The sequence below is a fragment of the Salvelinus fontinalis genome, chromosome 8, assembly GCF_029448725.1.
Source record: "Salvelinus fontinalis isolate EN_2023a chromosome 8, ASM2944872v1, whole genome shotgun sequence".
Lineage (NCBI taxonomy): Eukaryota > Metazoa > Chordata > Actinopteri > Salmoniformes > Salmonidae > Salvelinus > Salvelinus fontinalis.
In genome coordinates, this window is record NC_074672.1 from 18,739,966 (window position 1) to 18,759,535 (window position 19,570).

At 41.2% G+C, this 19,570-nt stretch overlaps 1 protein-coding gene across 10 annotated transcripts in view; it reads right to left on the minus strand.

Moving 5' to 3' along the window:
* The window catches only part of camta1a (calmodulin binding transcription activator 1a), a 523,753-nt gene that overhangs the window by 492,385 nt on the left and 11,798 nt on the right, over positions 1–19,570 (minus strand). For 9 of the 10 annotated variants that reach the window (XM_055931565.1, XM_055931568.1, XM_055931561.1 and 6 more), the window contains one exon: positions 11,422–11,525. In XM_055931565.1, the coding sequence (XP_055787540.1) occupies positions 11,422–11,525 (104 nt within the window). Of the gene's footprint in view, positions 1–11,421; positions 11,526–19,570 lie in introns of those variants that run through there. The other variant, XM_055931564.1, reaches the window with a different exon arrangement.

A 19,570-nucleotide genomic window follows, 5' to 3' on the forward strand; every position in this document is an offset into this window, starting at 1 on the left:
AAAAGAGACAGAAGATAAGCGTAAGAGAGGGAAACTAGTGCGAGAGAAAGAGTGTGGGGGAGAGAAAAAAAACGAAGACACAAGCTGGGTTCAATTTAGTCTTCTCACAGGAGGTGGAGTGACCTGTCTGTGCTACAATAGAGGTCATGCAATTTTGAGCGGGCACCCCTGTCTTCAGAGGAGGCCGAAGACCCCTGCCTTCATGTGCACATCCAGGGGAAGAAACCAAAAGGTCCCTGTAGCGTGCAGGACTCCCTAAATGACCTTACTTGTGGGTTGCTAAAAACAGGCTCGCCACACCACAGCTACACAATTGACACAGTAAGCTACAGCACTAGCAATCAGTAAAGCTATCAAAACATAGGGCAGAGTGCTACAAGGCCAGGCAAGTCGACCAAGGCATTGCAGCTGAGGCCTGCGCTTCTTCTGCACAAAGTATTTTCGTAATAATATGGATTTGGGATGGAAATGTTCTCAAACCCCTAAATAACGTTAAACCCCAAGACCTAGTTAAAAGAACATGGATCCCCACTGTATCCAATGGTGTTTCTCCCTTCATCTCAGCCAGTTAAAGCAGCAGTCCAAACTCCACCTGAGACCTGATCACCAGGCCCATTCACATTCACAACATGCACTGAACACCTGTTCATGGTGTAGAAAAACACTAACATTAAGGCATCTTGATTTGAAGAAAAAATAATAAACAAACAAACAAACAGGCAAACATGACCTTTACTTTCCACTGATTGCCCCAGAAAAGCTAATGAACATTTCCATAAACATTTGCGATTCGGAGGGAGTCATTTTAATTACACTCTGTAGAGGAAGGATGAGGTTGGGCTAAGATAAACATTTAATCAGAACCGGCCTTGTGTTCGATTAGGTGAATTCTCCAAGCACTGATGTCCATAAAAACAACATTGACAGGCACTGGGAAAAAAATATCTAATTTGTTTGTGCTGCAGCAATGACTGAAAATGCATTAAAGGGAGTCAAACACCTGGCTGTTTGATGAGGGCAGGCCCAATCATCCTAATCAGAATCATCCTAATCCATCGGAGAAAGCTTTAATCCAGCCAATGTTGTAATGAGGTCAGGATATTCAGAGGGGGATTCACCAGCCTCAGCAGTAGGCAGCAGCACTAGAGAAGCTGCAAGCCATAGAAAAAAGGTTCTGGGAAGAACACAAACCTCACAGAGCTGAGTATCCAGGGCTATAGGAAGGACATCATGTAAATGAACCTCATTTAGCTTTCAGCAAGGTATTAAAAAATTGGTGATTCGTTAATGATACAATAAACTTCATCTGGATCAAACGGAAACAACATGACATTGGTAGCTAGTTTGTTTTGAACGGAGAGAACAAGGAGAGACGCCTGCTCAGCTCTACTGCCATTGTAATCCTTTCATATTTTGTTCAATAAAAACATAAAAGTATCATTACCGTTACAAAAGAACAGAGGAATGATGAAAACTGTATCTGATTGAAGCAATCTCCTGCAGCTCTCTTTGAAAGATTGTGCCTTGGATTCTCAAATAATAATAGTGGGGAGTTGTAGCAAACAAACGCCTTGGAAAGGGTTAACAGACATGACGTTCCAGCCAGAGATAAGGTTCTGAATGATTACACCACTGTATCCAATTGTCCTCATCATTATCGCTGCCTATCTCCTACTGTCAGTGATCGACTCCCAAGATTACCTCCCTTCCTCAGTCGTATGCATTTCATGACTCATTAGCTGTGGTTCTTCTGAGTCTGACCAGCACTGAATCGCTAGGCTAGCTGCCTCCCTGGCCCTCCCTCCCAGTCGGTCTGATTCACCCACTGCCCAGTAGTATAGTGAGTGTGTCCGCTGAGTGTGTCCAGTCTCCAGTGAGGCTCTGGCTGGGTGCTGTCCTGAGAGGAGGCATATTGCATGCAGGCACCATGCAGTGCCACTGCCAGAGTTAGCGGCAGGCACTAGAGGATTATTACTGACGACAGGGGCATTCAATGTGTAGTGGGCCGACTGAGGCCTGAGCTGATGCTGTCTTGTCTCTCAGAGGTTCAGCACCAGTTTAGAGGCAGCAGGCAGCTATGGGGCAGCTATGGGGGAGGCTTTGCTCACTGTGCCTCACAGTGCAGTTCTCAGAGTGCTGCTGTGTGGCGTTCATTAAGGACTGAGGGTGTCACACCAGCTTAGGTCCCCTGTCCCCTCTCGCCCGGGCTTCCTGCTGCTGTGTGGCGTTCATTAAGGACTGAGGGTGTCACACCAGCTTAGGTCCCCTGTCCCCTCTCGCCCGGGCTTCCTGCTGCTGTGGACCAGCGCTTCTGCTTTTCAAGACTCTTTTTGACTGAGGATCAGACGTTATTCCCCTCAATATGGCAAGTCTGATTGCGACATGTTTTCTAATGCATTCTGATATCTCACAAACAGAGGCATTCATCCAAAGTAACCATAATTGGCTTAAATGTATACAGATTGGTGGGTATTTAACAAACTATTTTGGAGACCAGTCCACTTAATTTACCATGGATGAATACCAGGCCCTGACTTAGGACCCAGAGTTTCAACGAGAGCCAAAGAGCAAGAGATGCATTTTAAAAAATAGCACTGCTACGTGGCATTGAAATTCTAAAACACATCTCCAGTCCTCCTACCTTCCCATGCTGAGGTAACCTAAACATGGAGGCGGTTCTGTTTGATCTGGGAAGGGATAGAAGCTTTAAGCCCTTTCTGTGTGAGGTGTCCTTCTTTAAAAAGATTTTAATCTCAACAGGAATGTCCGGCCAAATAGAGGTCATGGCTGCCAGAGCAGCCAGCAGACAATAGCAAGCAGTTGGTTGTGAACCTGAGAGGAATTCTGGTGAGGATTTGTTTCTCCTGGGCCTAGACTCATCTCAGTAAGCATTAGGAGGCAGGGTGCTGACTGAAAGAGCAATGACACAAAATGATACATGATTCGACTACAAGAAGGGGTGTGGCTCTGTGTGAAACAAACTATGGGAATAGCTTTAGTCTTAGGGGTTATGAAAGTATACTTTATGTAAATCAATATCAATGTCATGTAATGCAATGTATGTAAACTGCAATAAAAGACAAAATATGTAATATTTGTAATTCTCTGCAGCATTAGTCGAACCTGAGGTGCAAAACGTCCTATTCTTTGTGAAGGGTTCACAAATGATACAAGTCAAATATTTCCCTCCTTGAGAAAACACTGATTTCTGGCCCGACCGAAGAGGAAACATGCCTCCCTTTATTTCCGCTTAAATTGTCAAGCTTTGCCCCATATTTCCTCTTAATCTCACTTTGACAATTTAAAAGCTGAGCGCAGCGTGCATGCCTATCACCAGCTCTGAGAGAGGATGAGTCTGCCCCCTTCCTCCGCCCTCTTCCTGCCTTCCTTCCCTCGCATTTTTATCAGATTGGTTTATCTAATTTTCCAGTAAATGCTTGAAATGTATTACTTCATACCTTCTCCCCATAAACGTTAGATAAAAATGAATAGCTCGGCACTAACTGCCTTCACACCCTCGCTCCATTCCGATACACATTTGGAGAGGCAGGAGAGGAGAATCTCTTTCACCTCTAGAGGGATGACAAACACTTATTCAGCAACAAGGTAGAAGCCAAGAACTTTCCAACCTACCTATGAGGGATGAGGCCTTTAAATTCATACAGGGTTGAGACAGACATCTTTAAACCAGTATGATAATAGCTGCACACATCAGGATAGGTTAGGTTTAAGGAAAGCGTTTAGGTTGTGAGCAATCCTGCATTCAAGCTGAAGTGGTCATCAAAGGCGCTCTCTATCATAGTACCCAAAATGTTGAGAGTTTAATCAGAGGGGGAGAAAAACAACAAGGTTGCATTAGGCATGCTGAACCAGCGCCAGAAATATGCAGAGAATTGATGAGGTGTCACTTTCGCTAAGAGTCATACAATCGCTGCCGACAAGAGACTGTAATCCCCTCCCTCCCCGCCTGCCACCATCGAGCCACAGCACAGAAAGAGACAGAGAGCTGGTTCCCTTCGCACGGTGCACATGAAAGAGAAACGCCCTTGATTTTAGGGAAGGTTGCCTATCTCCCTCCGTCTTCTCAACCCTGTAAAGTAGTGCTCTCCTAACACACAACGTGCAACATAATTAGGTATGATGCTCTCTTTGCTTGTGGTATTGGAAAACCTGACATGAGGTACCGTACCTATCACATTAATCCTATAACAAAAATGGCAATATATTATGCTCTCTTAAAGTAACATCAGAAACACAACTGTGTCCGTATATTAAATGTGCTTGCATTGATGAAAGCAATTTCAAAATCCATTCATTCATTTAGACTGCTAGGAGAACTCTGCAGGTCAGACAGGAGAAGCAAGCTAAAACAGTAGCCTCAATTAGAAAACATGCTAGCGGATTATTTTATACTTGTTCATAACATGGCAAGGAAACAAAAGTGAGGCAGACTGAGAGAATGATAAATAGAGATAATGTCTAATACAGAGATTATATTGTGTATGTTAATTCATGTGTAGACCTATTCAAATCGGCACTGCAACAATTAGGTTACTCCAAAGGGCTAAGGGATTAGGCTAATACAAAACAAATCATCTAAAACAGCAACAAAGACATTAGAAGTAAGGACTTCTGATGTAAATAAAAGTGACATCACTAATTTCAACACCACCCATATTTTGTCTTGAGGTACGGATCACATTAATAATTTACCATCATGTTTGCTCTGACGCTTCCAGTTGTTTTTCACTCAATTAGAAAACCAATGACGACAGTATTTCTGGCCCAAATTTGTTAATCAAAAGTACGGGTGGCTGGGTTTTGCACATTGCTTTAATTCCTTGTCATTATTAGTGGCAGTGACTTTGATCAAATCTTCACGCATATAATTCGATTAATTCACTCATTAACAACTAATTATCTCAATATCGAATTTCAATAAAACCATAGGATCATTGATCTGAACTGATCTGCACCCCAAGGAAAAGTGGTGACAAAATTCTGACAAATTCTCTCAACTCTTGAAGCTTGACTGTAATACCAAAAACGGCTTCCTTCCCTCTCTGTCTCTATCTTGGCATTGTCATTCATTCTTTATACAGCATATTCAAGCACAAAGACTTGTCACTACATCACTTCACTGTTGAGGGATCAAAATGCCTTTCTATTTCATAAATGCACCTTTAAGAGAAGATGGTTGACTATTTGTCACTCCAGAGGTTTGGCAGTCCTGAGTTGATGTGGGAGTGACAGGTGAGCTATGACAGTGGGGCTGAGACCATCAGAAGGTCTCTCAACCAATCACTTTGCTCCACACTATTTTCTTTTAAAAAGTCACAGACTTAAAATGTAATTAATGAAAGGGAAAAGAAACACTTTTAGCTAATAACTTTAGAATTATACAAATAAAACAGTGCTGCTTTTCTTTGCCTTGGCTCCTCTGACGATTCCGCTGCCTGTCGGTTAATGTGTTCAAACCACTACGTTTGCTTCATTGGGATCAATTGTATTAAGAATTCAGCGATGCCTTCCCCGGCAGCAGCTTTTGAATTTCCTTAGAGAAACTTCTGCAATTGCAATCATTCAAAATCCCTCCAGCTTCAGGCAGCAAACTAAATAATGTTTAGTTCCAGTCTCCCTGCTAGTCTCCACGTATGTAGACAAGAGAGACAATCCATACAACAAAAACAGATCATGACAAATAAAATGTGAAGATCAAGCAATACACTGTCTCACTTGCATAACATTTTAAAGTGGCTGCACTGGAAATAAATGAAATAATGTAAAATGCCTGGCCTATAGGTCAAGGACAAATGGCTTCTGTGATTTCTTTTCACACGGCATACAAATAATAACATTTTGCACTTTCATTTTCCGCGACAGAAAGCTAAACGAATTGTTATCTTTTCTTATTGGTGTGATACAATATATGAAATGTGAAACACCTCCAGGCTCTTATGCAGCCTATGTTAAATACCTTGTTATGTTGAAATTATGAGTTCTACATAATGCTGGATGAATATGTTGTGGAATATGCAGCCCTACTGAACAGGAACTCGTGTGATCGACAGTTACATTTATGGTTTAGGCTAAACAGGTATTCCTTTAATTAAGAATGGATAGTGTAAAAATAAACATAAGCTAAGCGATAAGACACATCCAACTTGATCGAGCTCTTATTCCACGGATACATACACTACATGGATACGCTACACTACAAAAGTATGTGGACACCTTCAAATGAGTGGATTCGGTTATTTCAGCCACACCCGTTGCTGACAGGTGTATAAAATCAAGCACACAGCCATGCAATCTCCATAGACAAACACTGGCAGTAGAATGGCCCGTACTGAAGAGTTCAGTGACTTTCAACGTGGCACCGTCATAGGATGCCACCTTTCCAACAAGTCAGTTTGTCAAATTTCTGCACAGGTCAACTGTACGTGTTGTTATTGTGAAGTGGAAATGTCTAGGAGCAACAACGGCTCAGCCACGAAGTGGTACGCCACACAAGCACACAGAACGGGCCTGCCAAGTGCTGAAGCGCATAAAAATCCTCTGTCCTCGGTTTCAGCACTCACTACCGAGTTCCAAACTGCATTTGGAAGCAACGTCAGCACAAGAACTGTTCGTCGGGAGCTTCATGAAATGGGTTTCCATGGCCGAGCAGCCGCACACAAGCCTAAGATCACCATGTGCAATGCCAAGCATTGGCTGTAGTGGTGTAAAGCTCGCCTCCATTGGACTCTGGAGCAGTGGAAACGCGTTCTCTGGAGTGATGAATCATGCTTTACCATCTGGCACTCCAACGGTCAAATCTGGGTTTGGCGGATGCCAGGAGAACACTACCTGCCCCAATGCATAGTGCCGACTGTAAAGTTTGGTGGAGGAGGAATAATGGTCTGGGGCTGTTTCTTATGGTTCGGGCTAGGCCCCTTAGTTCCAGTGAAGGGAAATCTTGCTACAGCATACAATGACATTCTAGATGATTCTGTGCTTCCAACTTTGTGGCAACAGTTTGGGGAAGGCCTTTCCTGTTTCAGCATGAATGCAAAATGCAAGGTCGATACAGAAATGGTTTGTCGAGATTGGTGTGGAAGAGCTTGACTGGCCTGCACAAAGCCCTGACCGCAACCCCATCGAACACCTTTGGGATGAATTGGAACGCCGACTGCGAGCCAGGCCTAATCGCCCAACATCAGTGCCCGACCTACCACTAATGCTCTGAATGAAAAGCAAAGTCCCCGCAGTGGCTGAATGAAAGCAAAGTAGCAATGTTACAAAATCTAGTGGAAAGCCTTTGCAGAAGAGTGGAGGCTGTTATAGCAGCAAAGGGGGGACCAACTCCATATTAATGTCCATGATTTTGGAATGAAATGTTCGAGGAGCATACTTTTGCCCATGTAGTGTACGTGGAAATTGACTTGCAGGTTCTTATGTGTGTAGGTTGAGTGCTTTATTCAGCCAGTGAGCATCATGGTACGTTCAAAGGTCATACTATCCTTAAGGAGCTCAATGACACTGTGCTCACAATGCAGAAGAAACCTTCAATTAGAATCTGCCGAGAACATCATGCTCTCCAAATTCCTTTCTACAGCAGCCAAACAGTACAGAGCCTCTAGACAAATTAAGACAATTAATATTTTACAGTGGCTTCAAAATGAATGCTAATGTGCTTTAGGAATACAGGGCTCTGGGCATGTACATTATGAAAATCACAAGCTTAACTGTTAAAATGTTTGTGTTCCGTGACATGCTACATTTTTTATCATACATTTTTTCTCTATGTCTTACTATTGGCCGCTAGACTGGAGGGCCAAACAAAAAACTGGAAATGGGAAGCTAAGCAACAGGAATAAATTAAGTTGAAAATCTAGTGAATATAATTCTATCAGCTGCAAAAGCGGTGTTGATGTTGGAACCTAAATAAATATAAGCATGTGATGCTACACATAAGACAATTTAGATAGATCATTTTGAGATAATATGTACTTTGGCAGCATAAACAAAATAGATTTAACAAAGCAATTTTAGGGGGTTAATTGTTCCTTTGCTAACTAATTTAAAACAGTTATGCTGAAGTTATGTTGAATTATAAAAACGTGAGTAAAAAAAAATGTAAATTCAAGAATTTATACCATGTATGTGCAAATATAGGCCTGCAGAATGACAGATTTTGTGTCTGATGTTAAAGGGTAGGAAGCATGAGTTTTTACTCACCAAAGTAACAACATAGTGTGGTCAAACACTTAGTAACTTAATTTTAGTCACAATCTGGTTACCTATAACTACAAACATAGTTATGTTTTGGGGTTTTTACATATTTATTAACTTATTTCCGGATATCTTTAAACAACCCACAATGACTATTTCTCAACGTCATATGGAGAATCTACTCCATGTTAGCAAGCTCGCTATTGGATTAGCTGACTCTCCCTCGGCTGGTGAAACGGCCTCTCCCTCTGAAGTGCCTTCTTGGCTTTTCTTTGGTAGCTAACTCAGCTAAGTCTCCGCTCTCGCTACTTTATATCTGCTGGTTTATTTTGTGTTCTGTGGATTCCTGCCTTTGCTAGACTAGTTGGTGTTGTTCTCTGGCTTACTACTTAGCTATGTCAACCATGGTGGTTGGCTAGCTAGGCTAGTTAGTTATTTTAGCCTGCTAGCTAGACTAGCTAGCTAACGTTAGCTAGCTGGCTTGCTTGCTGGCTAAGATAACCGCATATGCCGATAACATTATTTGATAACTGGTTAGATGGTGTCATGTATTTCTAAAACTTTGGATTACTTTATGTAGCTGTAAACTAGGTGTTGATAGCAACTCATGCAGTCACGTAAAGTTAACAGGCTGGTAGGTCTAACGTTAGCAGGCTAGTAGGGCTAACACTCGCAGGCTAGTTGGCTAGCAACCTTGCAAGATGATTTGTAACAGTAAATTCATACATTTTTGCTTTTAAGTTGGCACATTTCTTTTATTAAAACCTGTAGCCATGTAACTCCTTGTGGCGGGCCAGGTGCCTGCAGGCTGACTTCCGGGCGTCAGTTGAACGGTGTTTCCTCCGACACATTGGTGCGGCTGGCTTCCGGTAAGCAGGCTGGTGTTAAGAAGCGTGGTTCGGCGAGTCATGTTTCAGAGGACGCATGACTTGACTTTCACCTCTCCCGAGCTTGTTGGGGAGTTGCAGCGATTAGACAAGATCGAAATATAAATAAATAAACAGTAGTCATGAGTGCAAACGATTTGGTTTAATTTGAAGTTGTACATTTTAAGTTATCTTTTGGGGAGTTTACATTATATGGAATAGGCTGGCTTGCCAGAAGATACTGACCCTACCATTACGCTTGTTTACAATGAGCTGCACTGGGGTCGGAACACAATCATGGTTACATTAAGACACCGTGGAGTCGGCACGTGATATGGGTCGGAAAACATACCTCAATGCAAGGATGGGATGTGCCACTGTATTCCAACTTTTACCTTTATCCACACTGATACATCGAGAAAATTTAAATACTGCTAGTTTTTCCAGAAACTGAACTTTTCACCCTTATACTAGCTAGCAGTAGCCAACACAGCCATTTTGGAATGGCAGTGTCAGTCAATCAGCTTCTTTTTTGTTCAACGTGATGTGCCATTCCATAACAGCTGCTGTGACTACTGCTAGATAGCATGAGGACGAAAAGGGCAGTTTTCCTTTAAAACTATTAACATTACAATCTTCTCGATGGAGCAGTGTGGATTAGGTTTGTGAACTTTAAACATTAAACAGTTTAAACGAAATTGGGATCCTTAATGTTAAGAAAAATCCCAAACCGAAATATATATATTTTTCTCCCACAAAATGTTAATCACAGTGCAGTTATCACAAAACATATTATTTTCTGTGTTATAGCCTAACTAGTCGACAGGCTATAAAGGCCTGGGGAAAGTTGTTTAATTTAAATAAAACCAGAGAGGAAGAGAAAAACTTTAGTCTACTTTGGTGAATTCGCGAGACCTATGCACACCAGGTTTTTTCTGCCTGCCCACTCCTTTCTCTCCTTCCGTTGTGTCGCTTAGGGTGTATTCAATACGCAAATTCTGTTACAAAACATTTCTTAAATGGAAGCAAATGCAATGAAACAGGAAGGGACTTACCTGAATTTGTCCAATAGAAACTCTTGTTTTAGTTGCAAAACGGAACTGTTTGGACTAATGATTACACCCCTACTCTTTCTCTTATCTAATGATATGAGTTTGTTCAGTCTTCGATCTGTTGCGTGTAGAACATCCTAGCCTATTCATTGATGATAGGCCCACCTTTACTGAAGTTGCGAGACATTGCAAGCCAAGAAATTACAAGATACACCATTCCATTGCGAGATACAGCTTTTGATTGGTTTTTAATAGGCCAAGTACACATTTCTGACTGTATGCCTGGTGGCCGACTTGCCTACACTGTGCCCATACCCTCTCTCTCTGTTCCTCGCTAGCTCGCTATGAAAGACGCAAGTGTCTTGGAAGTACGCCAAACAATCAGTCTTCTCAATTCCAAAAATACTGAATCTTAGGTGTCGATTCCTTGCAGAATCTAATCTTGACACTCAGAAATGGGAGTCGACACCGAGAGTCAATGTGCTAGAGTCGAATAAATTATTTTGGAATCAACTCTCCACCACTACATCGACATCATTAAAAGTTGGAAAAATGTCAGAGAAAGGCAAACGACAGCAGCAATGTCCTATACGGCAATACTTTAAAAAGTTAAATGACAAGGAAATGCAAACTTTGCGAGGTGGAATTGAGATACAGTAATGGTAGTACAGGTGCAATGCTAACCATCTGAAAGGGATGCACCGTGAGACCCGAACTGTTGCAGGCAGCAGCGCAGCTGCATTATGAATTCATGTGGAAAATGTTTATTATTGTTTTAATGGAAAACTGCAAAAAAAAAATGCTGTTTAAACGTTAACATTTTTCCATTTGTCACATCCTTAGTGTGGACAAAGGTACAATTTGGAGTATTGTCATATCCCATCCTTGCAGTGAGGTACGTTTTCTAACCTATATCTCATGCCGGCTCCACAGTGTCTTAATGTAACCAAGATTGCTTTCCGACCCCAGTGCAGCTCAGTGTAAACAAGCGTAACGGTAGGGTTTGTACGTTCTGGCATGCTTGCCGTGTCCTCCATATTATGTCGCATGCCGCAAAAACAATTTCCGGCATGACTTCGGGATTCTGATAGGTTTGATGTAATAACACAAGAAATAGACACATTTTCTGTCATTTTTCATTGGGACTTTTGATGCGTATACTAATGCAAATCCATATGTTACATGTGGTTACATTTATGCTACCTACCCTTAAGAATTAACATAATGTGTTTTTACATTGTATCAGAAACATTTGCAACGATAACCGCGAGGAGAAGAAGGGCCCATACCTCATTGGTGTTCCACCTGTGTCTCTCCTTTGGCAGCGACGAGCATTTTGGTAGACATTCAAGCAGCTTTTTGGGCAGGTATATTTTCAAATGTCCATGTTCATCTGCAAAAAGAGAAAGATGTGTGTAAGTGCATGCGTGCTCCTTTTGCTCCTTGTGAGACCTGGGGAATCAGAACTTTGTCAGAGACAATGTTGAATTAGCCCAGTTTCAGAAGACAACGGTGGTGCCGTTATGGTACAACCCACCTCACCAGGTAATATCACAACAATCCATCTTTGGACAAAGGCAAAACCCATTTCTGTTATCCTAAAAAGGACACAATGGCAAGTCTGCCTAGAACAACACTGTCCACTGTTTCAGTGATTCAAACTGCAAGCTAAAGTGGTACAATACTCTCACACAGGCCCAAATGCCAGTGGATGAGAAAAAAAGGAAATACAACTTGTTCTGTAGTGCAATTACAGCTGGGTTGTATATCAAATGCTTCCCTGGCCTGATCCCTGCCTCATCTTACTCTCTCCACAGTTTCAAAGGGCATGGGAGCACAGTCAAATCACTGTCATTCACCCTCATTGTTCTGAAGCGGACTAAATTACAATAACACAGGCTACCTCTACAGCCAATCTGGGAATCGGCTTCAATTACACACAACTTGTTATTATCTGTCGATTATATGTCCGTCTCCCATAACTTTACATTTGACATCAATATTTCCATATCCACAAAGAGAACCATGGGGCCTAATGCACAAAATGTAAACGCCCAAACATACTACTCTGTCTATGATGTGAGAAGCTGTAGGCCTTCATGCCTTGAATACCATAATTATGTGAATTATTCAAAGAAAGTAACCATGTAAAGCCCATTGCTTTACCTGGTTACACTACATCTTACATTTCACAATCATACCACATGGATAATGTAGCAAATTCAGTGCAGAGTAGACATACTTAGATACAATCATGCATTAGGCCCATGCTATTCAAGGTCCTATTGTTCATTCAAATTATATTCCCTCCTCATTCCTGCTATTCAAATATACAGATGGCATTTCATCCAACACTTAGGTGTGTGCAAATGCTATTTGTCTGGAGACCAAATTTACTGTGAATGTATGGTATTATGGACAAAACTAATAAGTGTTTGAGATGAATATTACAAGGAAATTAAAATAACATTTTTTGTAAGCAACACACGGCTACGAGAAAATGTATGCATCCATAGCTTTTGCAATTTACATACTAAATGAGCATAGCTCATTCCCAACCAACAGCTTATCATTAGGAGTGGGTTTAAACAGAGAGAGGAGTTACTGTCTGCCAGTCATAATGGCATGACATCCTACAAGCAGGCGGCGTTTCAAAGAATGGAAGCAATGCTACTGTACTGTACAACGCACTAACCTTGGCTACTATGTAAATCAAGTTTTCTGAATAATTATTTGTTAGGAGAGAAATTCACACTGAATAAATAATGTGTTACAAACAAAACGAACATGATCCATTGTAGACAGTGTTATGTTTTATAGGACTACATTTTGGCTATGGGCCTAAAGAATATTTTTTTTTCACAGCTTTACATTCTCCTACTAAAGTCACCCATCAAGACAAATCTGCTGCAAAAATTGCATTGTTTCCTAATAATAATAATAATGTGGACTTGCGCCCATCGTGCATTATACTATTTCCAATTACCATTATACACTACATGACTAAAAGTATGTGGACACTTACTCGTCGAACATCTCATTCCAAAATCATGGGCATTAATATGGAGTTGGTCCCTCTTTTGCTGCTATAACAGCCTCCACTCTTCTGGGAAGGCTTTCACTAGATGTTGGAATATTGCTGTGGGGACTTGCTTCCATTCAGCCACAGGAGCATTATTGAGGTCGGGCACTGATGTTGGGCAATTAGACCTGGCTCGCAGTCAGTGTTCCAATTCAACCCAAAGGTGTTTGATGGGGTTGAGGTCAGAGCTCTGTGCAGGGGGCCCTGTCATGCTGAAACAGCAAAAGGCCTTTCCCAAACTGTTGCCACAAAGTTGGAAGCACAGAATCGTCTAGAATGTCATTGTATGCTGTAGCATTAAGATTCCCCTTCACTGGAAATAAGGGGCCTAGCCCGAACCATGAGAAACAGCCCCAGACCATTATTCCTCCTCCACCAAACTTTCTCTTGGCATCCGCCAAACCCAGATTCGTCAGTCGGACTGCCAGGTGGTGAAGCGTGAGTCATCACTCCAAAGAACGCATTTCCACTGCTCCTGAGTCCAATGCTGGCAAGCTTTACACCACTCCAGCTGAAGCTTGGCATTGCTCATGGTGATCTTAGGCTTGTGTGCGGCTGCTCAGCCATGGAAACCATTTTTCATGAAGCTCCCGACGAACAGTTCTTGTGCTGACGTTACTTTCAAAGGCAGTTTAGGACTCGGTAGTGAGTGATCAAACTGAGGACAGAGAATTTTTACACACTACTTAGTCGGTAGTCCTGTTCTGTGAGCTTGTGTGGCTGAGCCATTGTTGCTCCTAGACGTTTCCACTTCACAATAACAGCACTTACAGTTGACCGCGGCAACTCTTATCAAGGCAGAAATTTGACAAACTGACTTGTTGGAAAGGTGGCATCCTATGATGGTGCCACGTTGAAAGTCACTGAGCTCTTCAGTAAGGCCATTCTACTGCCAATGTATGTCTATGGAGATTGCATGGCTGTGTGCTTTTTCTCTCTCGATTTTATACACCTGTCAGCAACGGGTGTGACTGAAATTGACAAATCCACTCATTTGAAGTTTTATTTTATTTTATATAGTGTATTTGTGTATTTGTTTGTAAAAGAAATGTGAAAGAATGTTTATTTATCTAATTTTAAGGTGTCTTTTTAGTAGAAGGATAATAATAGACCCTTATAATAGAACCTTTCTGATCTGTTATTAATTAAAGCAACCGCACTTGCTTTTGAGAGCGTTTCAGTGAGGTTATACCAGGGGTATATTACCAGGAGTATAGCATCTTCCTTTGATTGTTATCCTCCGACTAAAGTCACTGGTGACCCATCATGGCACATCTGCTGAAAACATTGCATTCTTTCCTGCTAATGTATTTTACAGGGCTATTAATGGATGAATTCTTAACATTCTATCAATTCTGGTGAGCCCATGCACAGAGAGCCCATGGCAAATACTTCTGATTTTAAGTACAGAACCTCCATTCCAGTCGTGCACTAGGCCTATGTCAAGAGACCTATTGAAAGGGAACAGAATGTATAGGTCTAGTAAGCCCTAGCTTGTAGAATCCCACCATTCATTCACATGGTACAAACAAACTGCTGTTCCAGCCACCTGATCAGGGAGGGAGAGAAACATCAGAGCCATGTTTAGTGTTGCTCCCACAGGGAGCAGGTAGTAGAGATGGATTCTTTAGCTGTTTGCTGCATCCAGCTGTACCTAGTAATTCTGCGTGTGTAAACTATTTTTATATGAGCTGAGCTGAACAGGTATCTATAATCATTCGCTTCGCCCAATTAACAAGCCCATGCAGCATCTGCTTATAGGTACCACCAAAGTGGTGTTATTGTTGTCATCAGAGGCAAACAGGATAGAGCTAAATGATCAGAGATGTACCAGGGTCATGGCTAGAAAGGATCCAGATTTTGTCAAATTAAAGTCAGATTTGACTTTTTGTAGCAGGTAAGGAGAACTTACGCAGCAGGTTAGGATAATTAACATAGCAGTTCAGAAGAATTAGGTTAAGGTTAGGAAAAGGGTTAGGGTTAGCTTAAATGCAAAATAAATCTACTTTTGACTTTAATTTGACAAAAGCTGGATCCCTTCTAGCCATGACCATGCACCAGGGAGGGAAATGAGAGGGAAAACGGGACATGGGCAAATTAGGAACAACAAGGAAATGGGCAATAAGGTAAAAATCACACATGAACATCTAACAAAACAAAAAGAGAAGTACATAACGAAAAGGGCAAAACATGTAAAAGATTGCCTTATTAAATGCGTTGCTTTTTAAGATTAGACCAATTATCTATTGTTGGACTAATTATATTTTCTAACTTTTTTCTAACTGTGGATTAGCTTTCAGCATACATTGCATACTCTGCCTGCAGAATGTTCATATGTTGTTTGCTTTCCAATGAGAAGCCATGTGAGACCACTGTCCACTGAGTCCAGGCTAGGCATTAAAGGTGATGTTTCAAGGCAGAGCGAACCACACTCAGATATTAACCAGTTGTGTCCAAGGCGAGCCTTGGCCATCTCTCACCTTCCTCCCTACAGTACACACAGAGCTCGTATAATACATTCCTCAGCAGAGCAGCAGCAGGCCCACTAACCTAGCCAGCCTATCCCTCACACCTTCAGACGACATCATCGAGGGGAGATATCATCATCAGTCCCATTCATTATTATTTTATTAACTGTTTGTACAATTTGGTTATAAGGATGTAGCATATAATATGCATGCAACTTAAGTAAAAAAGGTATTGGGTAAAGTTTAAAAAGCTCAGAGTAGAGCAAATCTTGTGTTTCAGATATGGCATCCACGTTCCAGATTTGTTCACTGTCTACCTCTTGAGCACCGTAGGAGGGCCATGTTCTCCGCTTCTCACACTGTCAAGCTCATGTCCTGTTATTAGGCTCAGACTGGCTCTCTGTTTAGAGAACACAGAACGAACCACAGAACCTGTTTTAAAATGCTAAACTGAAGCATATTTTCTCCCATTTATTAAGCCCACATTGTCAATTTGTTGCCATGTTATTTCAGCGATCCTCTGATTTTCTCCACTGGGCTTTTCCGCAGCTGTGGAGGAGGAGAAGGGGTTCCTTTGAAAGCTTTAGTTCAAACAGAGTTTTGCTCACTAATAAAAGGTTTGTCAACTGTGCCGGTGAGACGAAAAGGAATCCACATATATATAGTAGGTGTGATAGATAGAGCCCCAAACTGCTTCCACATGGGAATAGGTTGGATGCCAGACTAGCAAAATAAGCCTTTGACAAACATCTGAAAGTCAGTGATTAATCTACATCTGAACCACAAATTACCAGAGACAAATTGCCTCTGAGAATGTTTATGCAGAAATGGAACATCTGCCAAAATAGAGATGTTGTTAAAAAAAACACTTGTTGCTTAAAATAAATAAAATAGGGGGCGATAATTGAGTAAAAGGAAATATTCCTCACACAACAAACTATGTGACTGTTCTTTTCCAAATGAATAATTTTTAACTATATGACTGTTTTAAAAACTGTCTTCTAGGCCTAACCACCTTGTAAAATGTGTATTTCTTATTTCTCATCTACTTTAAGGATAAATGAAATCTGAGACTGGAATTAGATGTTTATCAGATAGGCCAAGATGTTCATTAGATGAAATTATATTGAAATAGTGGTCTCCCTCTCCGCCGGAACATCGAAAGGGACATCCTGGGAAATCTGGAATTTATCTGCTTCTAATGAAATGAATCAGACTAGCTAAATGAAGGCTTTGCATTTTGATATACCATTCTGCATGCTAATCAATGTGCTGGTAATACAATAGCCTAGGCCTATGGGCAATTCCACACCCGGACAGACCAAAAATATTTGAGGTATCTCAGATTGTTCTGGCAATGCTCACATTAATGTAACTGCTTTTTAATAAGCTTAATAGCTTCCGGGTTTGCTGGGATAAGGACCAGAGCTACGGCAATCGGGCTGGCTTTGTAGTGCCTGTCCCGAATGGCTCGTTCATGTGAATGGGCACCATGTCAGTAGTGATGGGATTTTGTAAATGTGTTATATTGTTATATTGTATCATGAGAAAAGGATTGCAAAGGTGCAATGCATATAATTCATGATGTTTAGCTGAGTGGAAAATGTAGGCTTTGATGATGGTCATTTTTTAATGAATATGTGTTTGGTATGTTCTGATGGGAGGGGCTTCCCACACAAAAGAAGCCGCTCTTTCAGTTAAGCCTCTCTTTCAGTTCAAAGGGGCGACCATTTTGGATTGAGCTGTTGATGGGGCAGCATTGTTTTAAGCTGTCAGGATGTATAATTTTGGTGGCAGTACTGTTGTTTTTCTTTCGGATTCACTATGTAAATAAACACCCTTGCACAGAAGTACCTTTGCGGCACCGCCATCTTTTTATTTGATAGAGGTTAGGTTTTTCAGTTTAGCCTTCTGGTCTACTCTACGCGGCATAAGCTTATTAAAGAGCAGTGATACTATTAAGAGCAGTGTGCGGGTTCATTCTATTTTCTCATCTTATTCAACTGTTACCATGCACCTGCAAAAAAGATAGCTCAGATGTGCGAGTGCCTTTTGAATTTTGAATGCTCACATTAACAAAAAAATCGCAGTGAAAATCTGACGTTCAATGCCAAAATGACAAGCACTATTGTGGTTGTCTACATCAGTGGTTTCCAAACTGTGGGTCGTGGGGTCGGCAGACTTTCAACTTACTTTTCAAAGTTGTAATAGTAGAATGGACAAGGTGTCATTTCTAAATTGGGTAGTGCATCATCAGTTCCTCTTGTCATGTTAGTCATTGCAGACCTTAGAGAGCTATTAATAACTTGTCAGAAATGTCCAGAACAACAAGCCCATGTCAGCTAATGTTTTTTGTTGTTGCTGTAAACCTGAACTGTTTGTGTCATGAACAGAGCTTGTGCCCATGGATATAGACGTGGTGAGTGCGGGCCCGTGTAGGGGGGGGGGGCATGGGATGATCTACAATGCTGGAAAGAAGCCCTGAGTTAAAAAGTTTGGGAACCCCTGGTCTATAGTGTGGTTTCTAACGTTTTTGGGGGGCTTCATAGCGCCTATGTGGCATGTTGATAATTTTTTCTTCATATGAATTTGTCTCTAGCGTTTGAACGGTTTAAGCTACAAAATATTATGACCATATTCCTGAAAGCTACGACTCTCAGGAACATGTATGTCTTTTTTCCTCTCTGATGCTAACAAGGACTTGTTAGAAGGGTGTGTGATAAAAAAACACATTCAAAGCATACTTTCTTCAGACTGGAATGTGGCATTACCTGATTTGACATATCTTTGTGTTATTTATTGAGCTGATTAGTTTTCAGATGAATTTAAAATGACCTAATTACTTTTAAGAGGCAGGTAGCCTAGTGGTCAATGTGTTGGGCCAATAACGGAAAGGTTGCTGGATCGAATCCCTGAGCTGACAAGGTAAAAATCTGTTGTTCTGCCCCTGAGCAAGGCAGTTAACCCACTGTTCCCCGGTAGGCCGTCATTGTAAATAAGAATTTGTTCTTAACTGACTTGCCTAGTTAAATTAAAGGTTCCATTTTTTAAATTGTTATAATTTAATAGTTGTTTAAATAAAATTTCAAAAATGGTGAGCGAGCGTTGTGCCTTTTCCTTTTCAATGATTATATAAAATGTTGGTTGCACCTCGACGTTGGTTGAACACCCTTCACTTTTTTCCTAATTACTTTAATGAATATTTAATTTAAAGAATGTTTTTTATTGGTGTGTGTGCGTTACTTTTTTATACAGTTCTTTTGAATAATAATCTGCCCCCTTGCAATGAACCTTTTTTAAATCTGAACCCTGTAGGAATATAGTTGAATAGCCCTGCTATAAGGAGTGTAATGACACCAAGATGATACAGCAGACATGTAACACCTTTTAAAAAAGGCCTAAAATGGCCACTTTCATCATGATTTTCTCAAAACCGGTTTGTGATACAAAGATAAAAAGCATGTCAAACATCCATCCTCCCAATTAAGTATCGATGTGAAAATTAACAGAACAATTTGAGATACCGGGCTATCCTGGCTTAGAAACGCCTGTATCTCTTAAAGGCACAGTCTAATGCTGCACCATTGGGTAGGCAGCCTTCTATAGGCCTAATCAAGTCCCTTATAGCAAACATGGTCAACACATTTTTAAGGCTATGATGTAAGATATATCAGAAGACATGGCTGATAACAGAAAGAGCTCACAAATTGGAAGGAACAACAATGGAAAATTGAACTAAAAGAGTCTGAGATCTAAGATGACCCCCGATGACTTTCTAAGCCAAACTGATGAGTAAGGTCTGTCGATGTATACCTGCCAGTCTGTATCGACTGACGATTTTAGTCGCTAATACTCTCAGATTAAGGAATGCTCATCTACCAACAAATA